At 38.1% G+C, this 20,692-nt stretch overlaps 1 protein-coding gene across 1 annotated transcript in view; it reads left to right on the top strand.

Moving 5' to 3' along the window:
* The window catches only part of IPO5 (importin 5), a 40,165-nt gene that overhangs the window by 11,185 nt on the left and 8,288 nt on the right, over nucleotides 1-20,692 (top strand). The window contains exons 5-18 of the mRNA XM_029210405.1: nucleotides 713-809; nucleotides 1,028-1,132; nucleotides 3,450-3,572; nucleotides 3,659-3,779; nucleotides 5,739-5,826; nucleotides 7,884-7,990; nucleotides 13,081-13,205; nucleotides 13,297-13,386; nucleotides 13,471-13,644; nucleotides 15,384-15,602; nucleotides 16,684-16,767; nucleotides 18,181-18,313; nucleotides 18,401-18,522; nucleotides 19,975-20,071. Coding sequence (XP_029066238.1) covers nucleotides 713-809; nucleotides 1,028-1,132; nucleotides 3,450-3,572; nucleotides 3,659-3,779; nucleotides 5,739-5,826; nucleotides 7,884-7,990; nucleotides 13,081-13,205; nucleotides 13,297-13,386; nucleotides 13,471-13,644; nucleotides 15,384-15,602; nucleotides 16,684-16,767; nucleotides 18,181-18,313; nucleotides 18,401-18,522; nucleotides 19,975-20,071 — 1,685 coding nt within the window. The remainder of the gene's footprint in view (nucleotides 1-712; nucleotides 810-1,027; nucleotides 1,133-3,449; nucleotides 3,573-3,658; nucleotides 3,780-5,738; nucleotides 5,827-7,883; nucleotides 7,991-13,080; nucleotides 13,206-13,296; nucleotides 13,387-13,470; nucleotides 13,645-15,383; nucleotides 15,603-16,683; nucleotides 16,768-18,180; nucleotides 18,314-18,400; nucleotides 18,523-19,974; nucleotides 20,072-20,692) is intronic.

The raw sequence follows: 20,692 nt of genomic DNA, 5'->3' as shown, positions 1-20,692 counted from the left end.
TAAAATAGAGCAGAACTTGGACTGCCTGGATCACCAAGGCTGGGAGTTGATTGTGAGCATGGTCATTACAGTTACCACCTGAACCCCTGTGCTTGCTCTTGTCCCATCCTGCACTTCAGGTCAGCTTCCCCCTGAGACAGAGTGATAAGGATAAAGCAGAGAGCTGGGATGGGTGTGCACCTGGGTCGCCTCTACTCCCAGTCTGATTTCACTGTGTTTGTTTTCTGTTCACCTGACCCCAAAATAGGATTGCTTGGAAAATGGGTAGATGAAGTCCAGCCTTAAGGATTAATGTAAACTTTTAAGTCAGTTAGACATGTAATTAGATGTATAATGTAGTTTTTTTTTTTAATAAATTTATTTTATTTTTGGCTGCGTTTGGTCTTCATTGCTGTGCACGAACTTTCTCTAGTTGTGGCGAGCGGGGGCTACTCTTTGTTGAGGTGCGCGGGCTTCTCATTGCAGTGGCTTCTCTTGTTGCGGAGCACAGGCTCTAGGCAAGCGGGCTTCAGTAGTTGTGGCTCGCAGGCTCTAGAGCACAGGCTCAGTAGTTGTGGCGCACAGGCTTAGTTGCTCCGCGGCATGTGGGATCTTCCCGGACCAGGGCTCGAACCCATGTCCCCTGCACTGGCAGGTGGATTCTTAACCACTGCGCCACCAGGGAAGCCCCTATAATGTGGTTTTTAAAGGATGCCTTGGATCATTTTTTCAGGAACTTTCCTGGAATTTTTGGAAATCAGCAGCAGCACTATTTAGACGTCATCAAACGGATGTTAGTTCAGTGTATGCAAGATCAGGAACATCCATCGGTAAATAATTTCAATTCCGTTAATATTAACACCTAATTTAATATAGCACCTAACTTGTGAAAGAAATCTATGTGTTTGGAGATCGTCTTTGCTGTTATACTTTAAAATATAACTACTAGTTTTGCTGATAAAGAAAATTTTCATCTTGAGTAAGAAAACTTGAACTTGCATCTATTAAGAATTTCTCATGTTTGGCATTTTTACTCTCTTCATTTTAGATCAGGACATTATCTGCTAGAGCTACCGCTGCATTTATACTTGCAAACGAACATAATGTTGCCCTGTTCAAACATTTTGCAGACTTGTTACCCGGATTCTTACAGGTAAGAAAACAGTTTAGAATAGGTGATAATTATATCCTTAGTGGTTTTCTGTTGCTTACATTCTCATCAGAGTTCTGTAATGCATTCATTTATTCAATAAATATTTGTTGCCTACTATGTGCCAGCTGGGGATACAGCAATGAACAAAACACGCAAATCTCTGTCCCCATTGAGTTAATATCTTCTGTCTTTGATAGACCTTTGGTCTCTTAGTTTCACATTTTTTCTATAAGGCAAATGATATGAGCAATTTATGTTTATTATTGAATATGTAATCACATAGGTTATTTCCATTAGAACAACCAAATAACCTATGAAATGTAATGCCCATTTTTACATAAGGAGAAACTAAGGAGGAGAGGGTAAGAAACTTGCCCAAGGTCACAGTGTTGGTAAGTGGTGAAATCATGCACAATTGAAACCCCAATTGGACTGCAGTCCTTACTGTTAAATACAGGGCTTGTAAGTTTGTCTTATAAAGTAAGTAGTTTATGGTTAGTTGACATTATTGGATTCCATTATTTTAAGGACATCTGCCTCAATCAGAAAGTGAAGTAAGCTTGGGTGAGTTAGAGTAGTTATGCTCAACCTAGTCAGCCCTCATCAAACCCCCTTTATAACAAGTATTTTATAACTTTCCATAGTCTTTCTTAAAATGAAATGCATAGTAACAATTCATGTACACATACAAGTTTTTAAAATATCAATGTATGGCCTTAAGTGGATACAAAGAAGAAATAGAAAGTAATGTCTAATAAAATGGCATGCTTTTCCACATATAAATGCTAGGGCCTGACCACAACAAAGACACAGTAGACTGGGTGATTTCTAAGTGATCTATACAAATGCAGTAGCAAAAAATGTGGACTGATACAGAGGTATCATCGGCGGTTCGAACATCATGATTTCTGTTACTGTTGGTGATTTGAACTGGTGATTTCCAGAAATGGTGAAGTTCTGGACAAAACAAAATATGTATTCCTTCTCAATTTATACAGTATTTACATTTTGCGGGGGGTGGGGACATCATGGTACATTAAAACCAGGCAAAAAATAATTTGTGGGTTAGGTTCTAGGTTCAGATCATTATAAATGAGTTTTTCATTTATGTAAGTGTCTGGCATAATCATGCAAGATGCGTGATAAGAAAGTCAGTTGAGTTCTTCGTAAGCATTTGTGTCACAGATGTAGGACATATAGTACCCCTGGCCTTTGCATTTCCTCAATCTGTGACAACCAAGAAGCACCTCCTGAGAGGAATAGTGCCCCTGCTGAGGACCAGGTTAGAGAGGATTTAGGGGAGCTAAAACTAAAGGTTCATATGTGATAGAGTTATTACCAGAACTTAGTAGAAACTTTTTTCCCTGTGCTATTAAGCTGAAAAGATAGTTTAGGTCAATGACAAAACATTAACTGATGAAACATTCTATTGTTTTAGTAGTTGATTATCTACAAGTCTTTTTTTTTTATTTTATTTATTTATTTTTGGCTGCGTTGGATCTTCGTTGCTGCATGCGGGCTTTCTCTAGTTGCAGCGAGCGGGGGCTGCTCTTCGTTGTGGTGCGAGGGCTTCTCATTGTGGTGGCTTCTCTTGTTGCAGAGCATGGGTTCTAGGCACACAGGCTCAGTAGTTGTGGCTCACGGGCTTAGTTACTCCGCGGCATGTGGGATCATCCCAGACCAGGGCTCGAACCCACGTCCCTAGCATTGGCAGGTGGATTCTTAACCACTGCGCCACCAGGGAAGTCCCTTATCTACAAGTCTTGAGTTACACACTATTTAAGTCTAATTTCAGATTTTTCTTCCTCTGAATTTAGAATAAGGTAAAATGTTAGCCAGAACTTTTAGGAGTTGTGACTCTGAAATAGGCAAAGGTAGATACAAAATGCGTACTTAAATTCCACAGTGACCAAACTTGACATCAAAGAGAAATAAATCGGGTGATATTGGACACTTTAAATGTATCATAGAATCTAGTATTTACTATATGTGTGGGTATTGGAAGGACAGAGAAAAAGGGATTCCTTCTGGTTATGAAAAAATTCTTTGCCAGTCTTAAGTGTTGTGATTATTATAGTTGCACTGGCTTTAATTTTTACTTAGGTTTAAATCTTTATGTGTTTCTAGTTAACATTAGGCAAAAGGAAAATATATATGTGGTTGTAGGTAGAATATCTGCATAATGTTGATTGCTAAGTTATTACTCAGTGAAAAAGAATACTAGTATTTCTTTGTTGTCTGCCTCTTGATGTTCTGGCCAATGAGGCATCATAAAGTGACTCTTGAACACAGACCTTATTTATTTCACCTTTTCTAGGCTGTAAATGACTCATGCTACCAGAATGATGATTCGGTCCTAAAATCCCTTGTTGAGATTGCGGACACTGTTCCAAAGTATTTACGTCCTCATTTGGAAGCAACTTTACAGCTAAGTCTGAAGGTAAATTAAATACTTAGGTAAATGTTCTGTTTCTTATTTTCCGTGAATAAACTACTAAATGTATACAAGTATGTCTTTTTTTGTAGTTGTGTGGAGACACCAGCCTCAATAATATGCAACGCCAGCTTGCCCTTGAAGTAATTGTGACCCTCTCTGAGACTGCAGCTGCTATGTTAAGAAAACATACCAATATTGTTGCACAGACTAGTAAGTCAAAAGTCTTTAAGTAGTTGGTGTTACGGTGGCAAAATGGTTGGGTAAGTTTGCTGAGAGTTGTGCAAGTCTACAGATCCTGTTGGTAGAAGGAATGTCCTTTCAAACTCGGGTGATTCTGGGGAAATGCACTTGTACATTCTTAACTGCATCGACCCAACATGATGGCCATGCTACAGCACCCTGAAACCTCAGAATAGCAGGCATGACTTTTATAATACCTGGAAGTAGATCGAAAGATGTACAGGACCTCTATGGGGAAAATTGGATGACGCATTGAAAGACTAATAGCAGAGGCAAATATTAGCCCTCCTCAAATTAACCTAAAAATTCGATATAATTTTAGCCAGAATCACAATAGAGTTGGTCATGATAAGATTGATTCTAAAATTTGTGTGGAAGAACATAGGGCCTGGAGTAGCCAAGACAATTTTGATGAATAAAGTACAGATCTTGCCTGTCAGCTATGATGATTTAGAGTTTGTTGATGGTGCAGGTAATAGATGAGTTGGATAGAACGAAAGGGTCCAGGAGCAGATCCACTCACATGGAGACAGAATGGACTTAAAAAGGTAATTCATCAAAGGTCGTTGGCACAACTGGTTATTTCTATGGGAAAAACATATCCCAACTTCAAATATTGTATGAAACCCAATTTTCGGTTGATTAAACGTGAAATAATAGATACATTTTATAAGTAAAGCTTTTAATAGTAGAAAGTGATTTTTTTTTTAAGACTGAGTCAGAAACCATAGATGCAAACATTACTAAATTTGTACTAAAACAATTTTTTGACCATCCAAATACATCATGAGTGAAATTAAAAGATAAGCCACAGACTGAGAGAAAGTAGTTCATTGCACACACATCAACAAAGTTTTGGTGTCCAGAAAATAGAAGCTGGGAACTTAACTGGATTCCATTATTTTAAGGACATCTGCCCCAATCGGAAAGTGAAGTAAGCTTGGGTGAGTTAGAGTAGTTATGCTCAACCTAGTCAGCCCTCTAACCCCCTTTTATAACAAGTATTTTATAACTTTCCATAGTCTTTCTTAAAATGAAATGCATAGTAACAGTTCGCAATAGAGGAATCTGAAATAGCTATTAAACACTGCTCAGTCTCCATAAATACAGATGTAATTAACTGTCAAATACCAACTGTCAGAAAGTTTGACAATATCAAGTGTTGATGAAGGGTGTGGAGCAGAGAGAACTCACAGGAGCGCTTCTCACCTTGCACAATATACAGACAGGCCTCCTTTGACCTTCCCATAGGAATCAAGTCTATGCCGCCACTATGGAGAGCAGTTCAGTGGGTTTTAGTGATATTAAAGATACTTGTAACAATTTCATGCCCTGAACTCACACTTGTCAAGGAGATATGTATAAGAATCTCATCAAAGCAAATTTTGTAATAGGAAAAAAATTAGGAACATCTAAAATGTCCACCAACAGGATAGTGTGTTTATATAATGAAATGCTATGAAGTAATGCAAATGAAATCCATGTGTGCTGAGAAAACAGCAAATTGCCAAAGGATATATATAGTGATACCATTTATTATATAAAAGTAAAATCTTGGACTAGTACTATATGTTATACATAGAGGAAACTATATAGTTCAAGTGTAAAAACAGTTTGGTAATGAGAAACGTTGATTTTATTATGGTGCTTGCTTCTGGTGAGGGAGGAAGAGGATGTAACAGGATTTGGAATATCTGACTTTTATCCTTAATGTTACTCCTTAAAAAGAACAAGATCTAAAGCCAGTGTGATAAAAAAGGTAAAAATGTAACAAACCAGATTTGGGGAGAACAGGCAAATAATTTTTTTGTTTTACCCTTAGAAGCAAAGCAAATCCTTTGTTTTTTACTTCTTAAAGTTGTTAGTACATGGTGATATTGACAAAATTAAAGAGACAGTCTTCGGGTATGAAATAATTATTTTCTTTAGTTCCTCAGATGTTAGCCATGATGGTGGACCTTGAAGAGGATGAGGACTGGGCAAATGCGGACGAACTAGAAGATGATGATTTTGACAGGTAGTCACACAGACTAGAAACCGTGAAGGTTCCTTGACCGGATAGAGCAAGGTCGGGTGGCACTGAGGGCTTAGGGTTACAAGGCCTGTCTCTTCCCCACACTGTATTCCGTAAATCCGAAGTTAAACGTTTAAGTTTGGAATGTCGGACGTTTAGGCTTTCTCCGTTGTGTGTTTTTCTGTACCAAATTTTGTAAATACTTATCTTTAATAAAGTAGCTATCTTTATTACCCTGTTTTACTCTAAATTTTCTTCAAGAATTTTTTAATAGTATCTTCTAAAATATATATAAAGAAGCTTTATTGTGATAAATGCCTTTATATGCATAGGCCTTAACTCAGAATAGTGTTTTCCCCAAATAACACAATTTATGTTTAGGATAGAGAGGAGGCAATGATGGTGAGATTCATACACTGGGTGACAGTAACACTCAAATTACTATTTTACTTGTTTCAACTTAGTAGGTACCCATGAATACAGATTCCTGTGGAAAAGTCAATCAGAATTTATATTCACTGTGAAGTAGTGATAATGGCTCCTTACATATATGAAACATAGCACTTCAGAGCAGCTATTTTAATTTGATTCTTTCAGTGGTCCTAAAGGGTATAGTATCATATTATAGATGCAGAAATGGAGAGGGAGGATTCAGTGATTTGTCCAGGGTTGTCTAGCCACTCCGTAGACTGGACTTAATACCACTTCCCTCACTCTTCCCAGTGAATCATACTGCTTTACGTCCTTTTCTTAAAAAGAACTGAAATAATTTCCCCAGAAGACTGGTAGTTGGTGTAAGCTACTATAACAGATATTAGATAGAATTAGACATTCGATTTACAGAATATATGGTGTCTTTTTGAAACTTAATCCTATTATTAAAAATGACTGACTTTTGGCCTAAATACTCTTTAGAAGTATGAAAATAATGCTTGACTGGAAATCATCAAATAGGGCTGAAGAGAAGACTGGGCTCCAATCAGGTTTTCTTTCCCTGGCTCAGTTACTGCTACGTGCTGCTACCTGGCTTAATTTGCCCTGTAAAAGGCACTTAACATTTATATGGTGCTATTTTTTTTCTGGACTGGGTGAATAAGATTTTATCTGTGAGTAAATAAGGCGTAAATATATCTTCAAGGTCAGTTTAAGTCTAAGAACCTGTTCTGAAGGTCATAGTTTCATCTTTCTGGTCTTGCCTTCACACAGAACAGTTAAAGATTATGCACATGACAAACTCACTGCTTATCTTGCAGTTCTAAAACAGAATAAATGTGCAAAGGCTTTTATGCCCAAATTTTTCTTCAGTTTTCAGGGAAAAAAACTAGAATTGACTTTCACCAATGCATAGTTTTTTGCAATGCAAATTGCACCCCTTAAAGATGAATAAGCTCACAGTGAGGAAAAACTCACATACAGGCTCAGTAACTTTTTCAGTTTTCTATGTTCTCCCCACTGATAAGTTTGAAGAATATATTTGCAGGAAATGATATACACAAGGCTCTCCTAAACACTCTGCTTACCCCTCTGAGTCTTGAAAGTGTCAGAAGCTAAGTTTTAACCAGTGAGTGATGTGTGGGGGGAGAGTAGGAAAAGGCTTGAAAGATCAGATTCAGACATAAGACTTTTTTTTTTTTTTTGCGGTACGCGGGCCTCTCACTGTTGTGGCCTCTCCTGTTGCGGAGCACAGGCTCCAGACGTGCAGGCTCAGCGGCCATGGCTCACGGGCCCAGCCGCTCTGCGGCACGTGGGATCTTCCCGGACCGGGGCACAAACCCGTGTCCCCTGCATCGGCAGGCGGACTCTTAACCACTGCGCCACCAGGGAAGCCCCAGACATAAGACTTTTAAACCACAATGAGGCATGATAAAAATTTTATCCCCCCTCTTTTTTAAACTCTAGGGTTTTTTAACCCACAGCTTCACTACATATATTAGAAAGACCACTTGAATTAATTCTTCTTCAGTCTCAGTTTAATAACATGTTTAGAAATATGTCCGTGCAGTGTCCTATTCTTGTGTATTTTGCTTATGTCACGATTATATCATTCTGCTTGTGTGTAGCAATGCGGTTGCTGGTGAGAGTGCTTTAGACCGAATGGCTTGTGGACTTGGTGGAAAGCTCGTCCTGCCGATGATCAAGGAACATATTATGCAGATGCTTCAGAATCGTAAGCTGTTACCTCTTTCAAATGCTAGGATAGTGGAGTGTGGCTTTCCGAATCTTAAACTCTAACAAATGCTTAGACTGTGTCTAAAAGTCAGTCTTTGCCTTTTTATATTCTATGTTTAACCTAATTCTCATATTGATAAAATCCTATTCAGTCATCTTTAGAACCACTCAGTCTTAACAGTAAAGAATATTTTTTCCTCAATACTGCAAATATTATTCAATTCTCCTTCCCCAGAATGGGCTACAGTATATGGGAAAAAATTAAAAATTCTAAGGAAAATTGACAGATTTACTCCCTAGCCAGAAATATCTAAATTTGAATTTAAATAAAACACCATTATTTGAATGTTCATGAAGTATGCATGTATTTGATTCACAGTCTTCCTTCATCTAATATCTTTTATTTTTTTAAAAAATACCTACTTCTAGAGGAGAAGCTACTTCTGTATTTCTCCTTTTATATTCCTAACAAATATTTGGTCATTTGTTAGCCTTGTACCTGTAATTTGTATCAGTAACGAAAGTTGTTGTTTTTGTCCTTTTAATTACAAAGTTAATGTGCTTGATGTTTTTTAAAAATTCAGATACAACTGAAAGTCCCTTAACTTAGATTCAGGGGTGACCACTGTTAACAGTCCTCTGAGACTTGAGTCTCTGACCTCATTTATGCACATGTACAGTTGTGTTTAACATGAATACAGCATACAGATCCCATGCTTCCGCTCCCCAGTGATCATATCACCACACGATGGCTTCCTTTTCGTTTAACAGCCACGTAGCATTCCACAATTCCCCATTAAACTGTAATAGTTCTGTTGATAACAAATAATGCTACTGCATACACTCTTCTACAGAAATCCTGGCTTACATGTATGAACATGTGTATCTATAGCATGTATTACAAGAGACAGACTTGAGGGTCAAACCATTGATTTGGGATCTTAAAGTAGTGAAATGGAATCACAGAATACCAGCTTCACATGAAAGTGAATTTTTGAGAACTCCAGCCCTTAGCCTTTACCTAGGTCCTCCTTATCCTGTAAGATTCTTACTTATCCTAAGAAGGCATGGTCCAAAACCATTATCCTTTTTTTTGTTGTTGTTGTTGTTGTTTTGCTGTACGCGGACCTCTCACTGTTGTGGCCTCTCCCGTTGCGGAGCACAGGCTCCGGACGCGCAGGCTCAGCAGCCATGGCTCATGGGCCTAGCCTCTCCGTGGCATGTGGGATCTTCCCGGACCGGGGCACGAACGCGTGTCCCCTGCATTGGCAGGCGGGACTCTCAACCACTGCGCCACCAGGGAAGCCCCCGTTATCCCTTTTTAATGATGTGATTTTACATCTGGGTCTTGAGTAATAGTTTTTCCTTTTTTTACTCCCTAAATTTTGAGGGGTTTTTCCCCAAACGGATAGAGACAGTCAACATCACAGGTTGCTCAACCTGTTAAAGCTACTAGACAGAATCTAGCTTTTCCATTTTTAAGATGAAGAAAGTAAAGCCCAGAGACATGAAAGGTTACACACGGTCACCCAGCTATCAGTGTTTCACCGCTGCTTAATGCCATTCTTCAAATATGTTGTGGAACTGCTTGTGATTTGTAGTTAAAGAATTTAAGTTCCTGCTACAGCATAACTAGCTGGCTGCAGAAGCCTTCCCATGTATGGCAATGAACTCTTAATAAAGATTTGTTACTGTTAAATGTATGGCTTTGAGCAAGTCTGGACCTTTGTTTCCTTCCTTGTCTGTTAAAAAATTAAAAAAAATAAGAAAGTGATGCTTGCCCTACACCCACGTTTGGAGTTAGGATCCAAAGGTGTATTTAATACTTCATGTGAAAAGGGCTTTAAAATGATGCATATTTTCCAGTAACTTACTATATACCCCACTTAATTTTAAAAACAGTTTTATTGTTTTTTTCTTTAAGTAGTAAACACCAATTTTTTTTTAATTTTTTAATTTATTTATTTATTTTTGGCTTTATTTTATTTATATTTGGGTCTTCGTTGCTGCACGCAGGCTTTCTCTAGTTGTGGTGAGCGGGGGCTACTTGTCGTTGCGGTATGTGGGCTTCTTATTGCGGTGGCTCCTCTTGTTGCAGAGCACAGGCTCTAGGTGCACGGGCTCAGTAGTTGTGGCTCATGGGCTCCAGAGCGCAGGCTCAGTAGTTATGGTGCACGGGCTTAGTTGCTCCGTGACATGTGGGATCTTCCCGGACCAGGCCTTGAACCCGTGTCCCCTGCATTGGCAGGCAGATTCTTTGTTTTTTTTCTTTTTAACATCTTTATTAGAGTATAATTGCTTTACAATGGTGTGTCAGTTTCTACTTTATATCAAAGTGAATCAGTTATACATACACATATGTCCCCATATCTCTTCCCTCTCGCATCTCCCTCCCTCCCACCGTCCCTATCCCACGCCTCTAGGTGGTCACAAAGCACCGAGCTGATCTCCCTGTGCTATGCGGCTGCTTCCCACTACCTAGCTATTTTATGTTTGGTAGTGTATATATGTCCATGCCACTCTCTCACTTTGTCCCAGCTTACCGTTCCCCCTCCCCGTATCCTCAAGTCCATTCTCTAGTAGGTCTGCATCTTTATTCCTGTCTTGCCCCTAGGTTCTTCTGACCATTTTCTTTTCTTTTCTTTTTTTTTTTTTTTTTTTTTAGATTCCATATATATGTGTTAGCATACGGTATTTGTTTTTCTCTTTCTGACTTACTTCACTCTCTATGACCGTCTCTAGGTCCATCTACCTCACTACAAGTAACTCAGTTTCGTTCCTTTTTATGGCTGAGTAATATTCCATTGTATATATGTGCCACATCTTCTTTATCCACTCATCTGTTGATGGACACTTAGGTTGCTTCCATGTCCTGGCTATTGTAAATAGAGCTGCAGTGAACATTTTGGTACATGACTCTTTTTGAATTATGGTTTGCTCAGGGTATATGCCCAGTAGTGGGATTGCTGGGTGGTATGGTAGTTCTATTTGTATTTTTTTAAGGAACCTCCCTACTGTTCTCCGTAGTGGCTGTATCAGTTGACATTCCCACCAACAGTGCAAGAGGGTTCCCTTTACTCCACACCCTCTCCAGCATTTATTGTTTGTAGCTTTTTGATAATGGCCATTCTGACCGGTGTGAGATGATACCTCATTGTAGTTTTGATTTGCATTTCTCTAATGATTAATGATGTTGAGCATTCTTTCATGTGTTTGTTGGCAATCTGTATGTCTTCTTTGGAGAAATGTCTGTTTAGGTCTTCTGCCCATTTTTTGATTGGGTTGTTTGTTATTTTGATATTGAGCTGCATGAGTTGCTTGTATGTTTTGGAGATTAATCCTTTATCAGTTGCTTCATTTGCAAATATTTTCTCCCATTCTGAGGGTTGTCTTTTTGTCTTGTTTATGGTTTCCTTTGTTGTGCAAAAGCTTTGAAGTTTCATTAGGTCCCATTTGTTTATTTTTGTTTTTATTTCCATTTCTGTAGGAGGTGGGTCAAAAAGGATCTTGCTGTGATTTATGTCATAGAGTGTTCTGCCTGTGTTTTCTTCTAAGAGTTTGATGGTGTCTGGCCTTACATTTAGGTCTTGGCAGGCGGATTCTTAACCACTACGCCACCAGGGAAGCCCCCAATTTTTTTTTTAATCTTAAAATTCAAAGGAGGAAAACCATTTTCAAATCCCAGTACCATCCCATTACATTTGCTGAACATACTTCTAGGAACTCTGCACATTGAGAATATATGAGGCATAACTTTAAAATGTCTGAACTAAATACAGACATCTTTCTATTTCAATATTTGTGCATTAAAATTTTTTTCTTTACTATTTATTTTTGTGTGTTTTTTAAATTTAATTTAATTTGTTTGTTTGCACTGAGTCTTAGTTGCGGCTTGCTGGCTCCTTAGTCGCGGCTGGCAGGCTCCTTAGTTGTGGCATGCGAACTCTTAGTTGCGGTATGCACGTGAGATCTAGTTCCCTGACCAGGGATCAAACCCAGACCCCCTGCATTGGAAGCGTGCAGTCTTAACCACTGCACCACCAGGGAAGTCCCTTGTGTGTTTTTTGACTGAGTTATAACTGACATAACATTATATTGGTTTCAGATGTGTAGCGTAATGATTCAGTATTTGTATACATTGCAAAATGATCATGGCAATAAGTCTATTTACTCCTCTTTAAAATAATGTGTCCAGTATGCAAGGATTAGTATCAGATATTGGTTTCTTAGGATTATTCCTCAGTTGAGAAATTTGGCTTAATGGTATATTGAGTAATTGAAATACAGTTAAAGCATATATATAATAATGTTATCATAAATAATAATAATAAAGTTTTAATGTTTAACAGAAAAAATTAGCAGTTTTTCAGAGGAATGAGTTACAACAGACTTCATCTTTACATGGGTTTTGGGCTCCCCAAAGGAAAGGGAAAATTAAGTCTAATGTCCAATTTAGGATTTTTCTACAACTTAGTTAACCCTTATGCCAGCAGTTCTCAAACTTTCATTCTCAGGATCCTCTTACACTGAGGATCCCAGGGTGCTTTTGTTTTGGGTTTTTTGTTTTTGTTCTTTTGATCTGAACATTTGCTCCCCTTTATAATACGGTGAGAGCATTTTTTTTTTATTGGAGTATAGTTGATTTACAATGTTGTGTTAGTTTCAGGTGTACAGCAAAGTGAATCAGTTATACATATACATATATCTACTTTTTCTTAGATTCTTTTGCCATATAGGTCATTACAGAGTGTTGAGCAGAGTTCCCTGTGCTATACATATACAGTAAGTTCTCACTGGTTATCTATTTCATATATAGTAGTGTCAATCCCAATCTCCCAATTTATCCCTCCCTCTACCCACCATATTGCCTTTTAACTTTCAGAGTAGAAATGCTTGTGTGACATAACCACTGTGACAATGAAGTAATCCAGTCGGGCACTTTTTCTATTTTTCTGGTTAATAAACATTTATAAAAGTATTTTGTTACTCTTTTCCAAATAAGGAGAACTTCCTTATACTTCTGACTACCAGAATGACATGTTTGTAGTATCTAATTGCTGTTCCTTCCTGTGTAATTCTGTTCTGTAGCTGACTGGAAGTATCGGCATGCAGGATTAATGGCCTTATCTGCCATTGGGGAAGGATGCCACCAGCAAATGGAAGGAATTCTAAATGAGATAGTAAATTTTGTTTTGCTTTTTCTTCAAGATCCTGTAAGTACCAGTAAATATTTGATTCATAATTATTGCCTTAGTTTCACATGGGACCCTATTGCCTTTACTAATACAAAGGCACCTATTCCAGCATCCCAGAGTGAGGTATGCAGCCTGTAATGCCGTGGGACAGATGGCTACAGATTTTGCACCTGGTTTCCAAAAGAAATTCCATGAGAAGGTAAGTAATGAGTCTGCAGACACTCAAACTCTAAGAAGAGGGATGGCATTTGAAAATGTCTGTGTGTGTGACTTCATTTCACAGGTGATTGCAGCTCTGCTGCAGACCATGGAAGACCAGGGCAATCAGCGTGTACAGGCCCATGCCGCTGCCGCTCTCATTAACTTCACCGAAGACTGTCCCAAGTCACTACTTATTCCATATTTAGATAATTTGGTGAAACATCTGCATTCCATCATGGTCCTTAAACTTCAAGAGGTAAGTTTCGAGATCTTTAAGCTCCCTATTTATAAAGATTAATTTAATTTGATAGGTAAGACCTGGAGAAAGAGGGACTTTTCAGAATGGCCATAAAGAATAGAAAGTTAGGAGGAAGACATTCCAGGCTGTTCTTAGTATAATTCAGGTTTGACCAGAGAATGGGCTGCTCGGTATTAGACTTGGGAAAGATATGGACTAAAAGGTTAGGTAAAAGCAACATGTGAATTGCCTGGAAAACAAGCCAGAGTTATTTTTGAACTCTGTAAATTATTTATGTAAATTTGGAATTACGTCAATTAATTGCTGCAAGAAACCATGAAAACGTGATTGTAGGAAATTAGCACAGTAGCAACATGAGGCATAAACATAAATGGGGAAGATTTAAGGCAAGACCATCGTACGATTGTTGTTCAGCGAGTTTGGATGGTAATAGTGGAAATTGGAAGGAAAAGTGATTCTGAAAGATGCTTCTCAGGAAGCATTAGCTGTTTCTCTCTGCCACTTTGAATTTTAAAAGATGAAAGAGAAAGAAGCAAAAAATGTTGACCACTCTCCTAACCTGGGTGAGAGAAATAGAGAATATGTAAAAAAGAATATCCTTTTTGTTTTAAATATGTTGAATTCTTAAAATAAGGCCTGGCCATCCAAATAGAAGACAGTTTATAGTTTCAGCTTAAGTAAGAGGCAACCTAAAAACAAGTGAATGTTGTCAGTCTAGCATCATGAGAGAGAGAAGATTCAGGTAAGAAAGGCAAAGATTGAAGTCCTGTTTGTTGTCAAATATAATGAAAATAAATTTCTCTTCTAAAGTGAAATGAATGAAAAGGACATGCAGAATAAAAGCCCTTTAACTATTATACCGAGCAGACATAAAGCTCCTGTCAAATCGCTGTGTTAATGCTCAGTTTCTGCACTTCAGTTCACGACGAGCAGCTGGTAACCACACCGTGCCTAGCACTGCTCTAAAGGAGGACAGGGAGGAAGAGAGGAAATAATGTCTCAGAAGGCAAAGAAGGGGCTTTAAAGCAAAGGATGCGTGCTCAGTGTCCAATGACAGCAAACTAAGAACATGATACAGGAACATGTGTGTATCTGAAAACACGCAGAGGTAGACAAGTTGAAGGCAGATCGGTTAGGTTAGTTAAATCAGGAATTGATGGATCAGATGTGACATTACTAGTAGATTTGGGTCAAGGGCTGAAGTGTGAAGGGTGCCTCTGTGTAATCCTCCCTCCCTCATGGGTCCAATATGTGAGATACAGACTGAAGGAAGGAGTTGCTAAGATGGGCTGGGGAGGAGGTTAAAGTATGTGAGCAAGAGCAGTGCAAAGAGAGAGTAGCTGAGGAAGAAGGACATTCCAGGGAGATCAGAGGCCAGTCATGACATGAAACACAGAGCCGATGCTGAGATGCAAAAGAAGGGAGTAAGCTGACCTTTTAAAGGTGTGTTGGGGCTTGTGGTACAAGGAGAAAGAGCTCTGCCGAGAGCGGCTGTGGTTGACAAGCGGCGTGAGGAACACCTGGAGTAGTCCAGGAGCACTGTGTTAAGGAGAGAACATCACACATAAATACAAAGAGTTCAGCGCCGTTCTTACACTTGCTTTAAGACCTACAGTCTCCAGTGTGGCTGCCGGAGGGTGGGCTCAGCTTGCGGTTTCAGAAAAGCCCTCGGGAACTTTCAGGGATTGTTTCTTCCATGTTCTCATTTGTGTGGTTGTTGTGTGTCTTCCTTCTAGTTGATTCAGAAAGGCACCAAGTTAGTTTTGGAACAAGTTGTGACGTCTATCGCATCAGTTGCAGATACTGCAGAAGAAAAATTTGTCCCCTACTATGACTCATTTATGCCATCGCTGAAGCACATTGTTGAGAATGCAGTTCAAAAGGAACTCAGGCTTCTCAGAGGAAAAACTATTGAATGCATCAGCCTCATTGGTCTGGCTGTTGGGAAGGAAAAAGTACGTGATTTGTAGTACGTCGAATTTTTTGTTTGAATTTGGCTACGGAGGCACTGAGGGTACCAGAGGGTTTTTTCCTTCTGATAAGTGGTTTTCTGGATACTTGTTTTTTCCCATCATCTTACTCTCATATTACTTTAATTTTATATATAAATAAATAGTTTCCTTCATTTTTTCATCGCTAATATTAAGGTTTCTTAACTCAGTTATGCTCTTGAAACCTTCTCTTATGGGTACAGTCTGTCTCTGTGGAGGCTTGTGGAATTGAAGACCCATATGTTTAGTTTCGCCCACTTGAACATGTGCTTGGGAACATTCCAGTTGCTTTTCTGTTAATCCAAAAAGCATTGAGTGTCCCAAGAGAAATTTATATGCATGTAGTTCTTCAGAAAATAATTAGCAAGGACGATGGGCCAGTGTGTTTTTCTTCCTAGCTAACGTCTCAGACCTGTCAAAGCTAATTCAGAAGAAGCTCCTCTGTCATCAGCCCCTCATGTTCTGATTCTCAGAGCTTTCAATATAGAACCTTTCTGTCTGGTTTCCTCCAAAACCAGCATTATTATCTTATAAACTGTTTTCTGGGAGACACTGAGAAACTAACCAATAAAACATTTTTATGTTCTGTTCTCTGCATTTTGGCTTTCAAACTATTTTTGAAACAGTTTATACAATGGAGATTGCCAGAACTACGCAGAGAGTTAAATGAAAATCATATAGTTCTGTGGAGCAACCCAAAATTGTCTTTCTGAATTTGGATTATCTTTTTACTGCTGGAAATACATAAGCCATGGACCAAAACTTGATGCCACTAGAACTATCTTTATACTGCAATTCATTCTGACCTTCACTGGAAAACGTATTTTTCTAGAAAAAGCACTAAGTCCATTGCAATATAGATGAAAAATTTTCAATATAATACTTTTATCTGAGGGGTTATAACTACCGTGTGGGAAATGTCATAGATTTGGGGGGAAAGTTTTATTATTACACAAGAAACAAAAATTCGGTGGCAGTAGTGCCTTTCTGATGTGATATACATGAGTAATATTAGTGTCTTTTTCCCCCAAATATTTCCTTCCAGTTCATGCAAGACGCATCAGATGTGATGCAGCTGTTATTGAAGACGCAGACAGACTTCAGGGATATGGAAGACGATGACCCTCAGGTAAAGCAGCCCTCACATGCACTTGCATCCTTTTGGTCGATAGCTCAGGGTTAAATGTATTAAAAAAAGAAATCGAGTAATAGGTTTCTTGTGATAATATCAACCCGTGGTTTCAGAGACATTCTTCACTGGTTTTCCTTCTACTTGGCACACCATTTTTCCCTCGGTCCATTCCAGGCTGCTCCTCTTCTGACTAGTTTTTGGCTCCGTTGGGGTTCTGTCATGCCAGGCTCTCTTACCTCTTCACTCTCCTTGAGCAGCGTCATCCATAGGCACGGCTCCGGTTTTCCTTCATATGGCTGTGGCTTCAGGTCTGTCGCCAAATTCAGGGTTCATTTGTCCAGCCCCTCACTAGACATCACCATGTGGATGTCTCCTGGCCATTTGCATGCCAGATGACTTCCCTCCCCTGTCAAAAGCAAAAGAAATAGAGAAACCCAGCAGTTTTAGAGCATGTCATGCTCTTTTCTCTGCCTGTGAACAAGCCCTCGTTGAGCTTAGAAAGAACCCTCCCCACTCAGCCTGGCTAACTTCTGCGCGTAGTTCACGGCTGGTACCAGTCTCAGTGGTGGGTACTGAGGACCCTGTAGTAAGAACATCATGAATGTCTGTCACAATCTTCATGATAGTCACAGTGCCTACTGCACCATGAGCATTCAATCAGTAATTGTTGGCTTAAATTTTAACTTTACACAGCCACTCTGCAGTTGTTTTCCATACTTAAAAATGCTTTTTCCAAACACTTAAAAATTTGTTTTGTTTTTTAAATTAGGAGTGGGGAGTGCGTTTGCACATGCAGGCATGTGAAATAGACAAATATATAGATGGTTGCTGGAGGGTAAAAATCACTTTTGGGGCCATGGGGATGAATTAGAACCAGATTCTCTGTAGGTAGATTAAGTCTTTGTAAACACAGTAGCAGTAGAAGAAGTGTCTTAAAACGTGGACAACCCCTTACACAGAAAACTTAAACAGCTAGGAGAAAGGGGTATTTAGTGTTTAATGAATGGAACTTTAGTCAGTAGACAAAGTAAGGTAAGTTCCTGCCTTCAAGAAAATTAGTGCTTAGGGGTTGATATGTTTAAGTGGGCTTTGTTAAATGATTCAGATGCTGTTAGAGAAAACTATATATTTTAAAATATATAGTTTCTTGAAAGTAGGAAAAAATAAGACAGGGTCCTGGGCTCTTTTGCCTCAGCTGTTGTCTGTATCCTAGTGTAGAAGTTCACAGTGATTTTCCATGGTTTCTGAACATTTTAAGTATGTGACCTTAGAAAATGCACTTATTGCTTAAAGAGCCATGAATGTAAAAACATCGTTTCCATGAAACAGGGAAGGGGCTTTCTTTATGTCTTATTTATCCACTTTTTATTAAAAATCACTTTTAATTTAATTTAAAATTTTTCTCCCCAGATCTCTTACATGATCTCAGCATGGGCCAGAATGTGCAAAATCCTTGGGAAGGAATTTCAGCAGTACCTTCCAGTGGTCATGGGACCGCTACTGAAGACGGCTTCGATTAAGCCTGAAGTGGCCCTTTTAGATAGTAGGTGTCTGCATGCGGACATGGCAGTTGTAGAATTTCTCTTTGTTACCATTTTTAACATGAATTTTCTTGCTTCTTCGTTAATAGCCCAAGACATGGAGAACATGAGTGATGATGATGGTTGGGAATTTGTGAACCTTGGAGATCAGCAAAGTTTTGGTATTAAAACTGCAGGACTGGAAGAAAAGTCAACTGCTTGTCAGATGCTGGTAATTATGTTTACTGAACTTTGTTTTACAACTTCTCATAATGAATACATATAATGTGTATGTATATATTTCATTGTATATGTACTTATGTATATTATATATATATATTTCATAGGAGTGCTTTTCACGGATGCCGAAGAAGTTATTTTGAAGGGCCAGGAATGTATTCTTTAATAAATATAGAAACCTTTAGACCCAACATTTCCACTTATGGATTTCCATCCTAAAGAAATGTGGATAAAACCTTTCATTACCAGTGCTGTTTTTAATAACAACAACAAAAATGAATAGCCCAAATAACTATTGTTAGGAAGATGATCAGTAATTACTGTGCCCTGGAGTATTACATAGCCATTACAAAGCTACCTGAGGGGGAAGGATTTTTGCCTGTTTTGTGTTTAGTGTACAGTAAGTGGCTAAGGAATATTTTTGAATGAACAGAAATCTGCTCACAGTATTAAAGATAAAGTTGGTATGATTTCATTGTATTTAAAAAAATAGACATGGTAGGAAAATCAAAATGTTTACGGTGATTATTTCTTGTGGTATTATGGGGTCTATGTATATTCTCTTTGAGTTTCCTTTTTTAAACCTTCATGAGCATGTGTCGTAGACAGAGTTTTTTGTTTTTGTTTTTTTACAAATAGAATTTAGAGATTTTGGTAACAACATTGTAAATCAACTAAACTTCAATAAAAAATATTTTAAAAAGAGATTATGGTATATTACAAATCTAGCAGTTAAGTAAGCCTAAATAAAAGTTAATGGCTTAAATTTTATTTTGTATTAGTATTGTGTTTTCTAATTCATTTAAACATATATTTCTTGAACTTATTCTTACCAGTACTTAATTACCTATAATTTATAAACAATTTGGATTTTCTGTAGTATTGCTCAACTTGAGAACAAATATAAATGTAACATCTTCTACAAAATTACCAACTCTTTTCATGTAGTGAAAGAGAATAAAGAAACAGTTATATTAAGACAACAATTTTTTGTTTCATCTGTTGAAATGATTTTTTAAATTCAGAATAGCATAAGCCTGTTTGCTGCAGATTTATAGAAGTGATGTGCTGTGATTACATTTTCAGGTTTTTTGGGTTTTTTTTTTAATTTTAGGTTGCCTTAATTGAGTGGCATCTTTTGTTTGAAGTATTTTCAGAGTGCTGAAACTTTTGCTAAATTCTCCCCCCTACAAAATAAGAATATGAAGTATTCCCCCTTCGAATGACAATATATACTACAGTCGTTTTATGGTCCTTTCCCATTTTACAATTCCCTTTAGTTAAAAGACTAATTTCACAGTCCTGCATGCAGCTCTAAATGTAGTTAGCTCTAGTTAGGATATATAACATTCTGTGGTCCTCATGGTTTTGCAGTTTGTTAATAAATATTAATACATCAAAATTAACAAGGGTCTTGTTTTCTCTTCAAATACTTTGGTTTCAGGTTTGCTATGCTAAGGAATTGAAAGAAGGCTTTGTGGAGTACACGGAACAGGTTGTGAAACTCATGGTCCCTCTACTGAAATTTTATTTCCATGATGATATCCTATAATTTTTGAACAGAAAACATTTCTAGATTTACTTAAATTGTAGGCTGTTGAAGTATTAGACTTTGTGCTAACCGAACTAAGCGTACATCACCAGTATTCTGTTTGCACTGACAGTGGTTTCAGGTTATAAACTTGGTTCTTTGCAAGTGCCTTTGTTTCACTTGTGCCGAAAACATGAAAAAGAAAATGTCAACTATCCTCTAGTTGACAGTTCTCTGTGGAGCACTGAAGAGCTTTAAGGATTTTTATTTTATTAGCAAATGTTTATGGTTGTGTATAATTGCTGCTTTTCCCAAATATCTTTTGGTGATTTTAAGCAAGACCTTTTAACAAGTTAGAGACCAACTTATAGTACTTAACTTTCTATATAGCTCATTTCAAATGTGGATAATACCTCTGGAGAGAAATGTCTCTTGGTAAATCTGTGTGAAACAGTTTTCCTCCTCAATATAATGGTAGTTGTAATTAATATGTATAGGTAGGTTTTTATGCCATTTCGTGTGCGCACACACACACTTTCGTAAATGGGTTAAAAAAAATGACAGCCCGATGGAATGGTAGAGCCTGGACCCAAAACTGCCTGGCTCCAGAGCCACTTTGTTGTAGTTCTTC

The sequence above is a fragment of the Monodon monoceros genome, unplaced genomic scaffold (genome assembly GCF_005190385.1).
Source record: "Monodon monoceros isolate NGI ecotype Baffin Bay Population unplaced genomic scaffold, NGI_Narwhal_1 Super_Scaffold_8, whole genome shotgun sequence".
Classification (NCBI taxonomy): domain Eukaryota; kingdom Metazoa; phylum Chordata; class Mammalia; order Artiodactyla; family Monodontidae; genus Monodon; species Monodon monoceros.
Note: the sequence above shows the minus strand (reverse complement) of the source record. Positions and strands in the feature narration are given on the sequence as shown.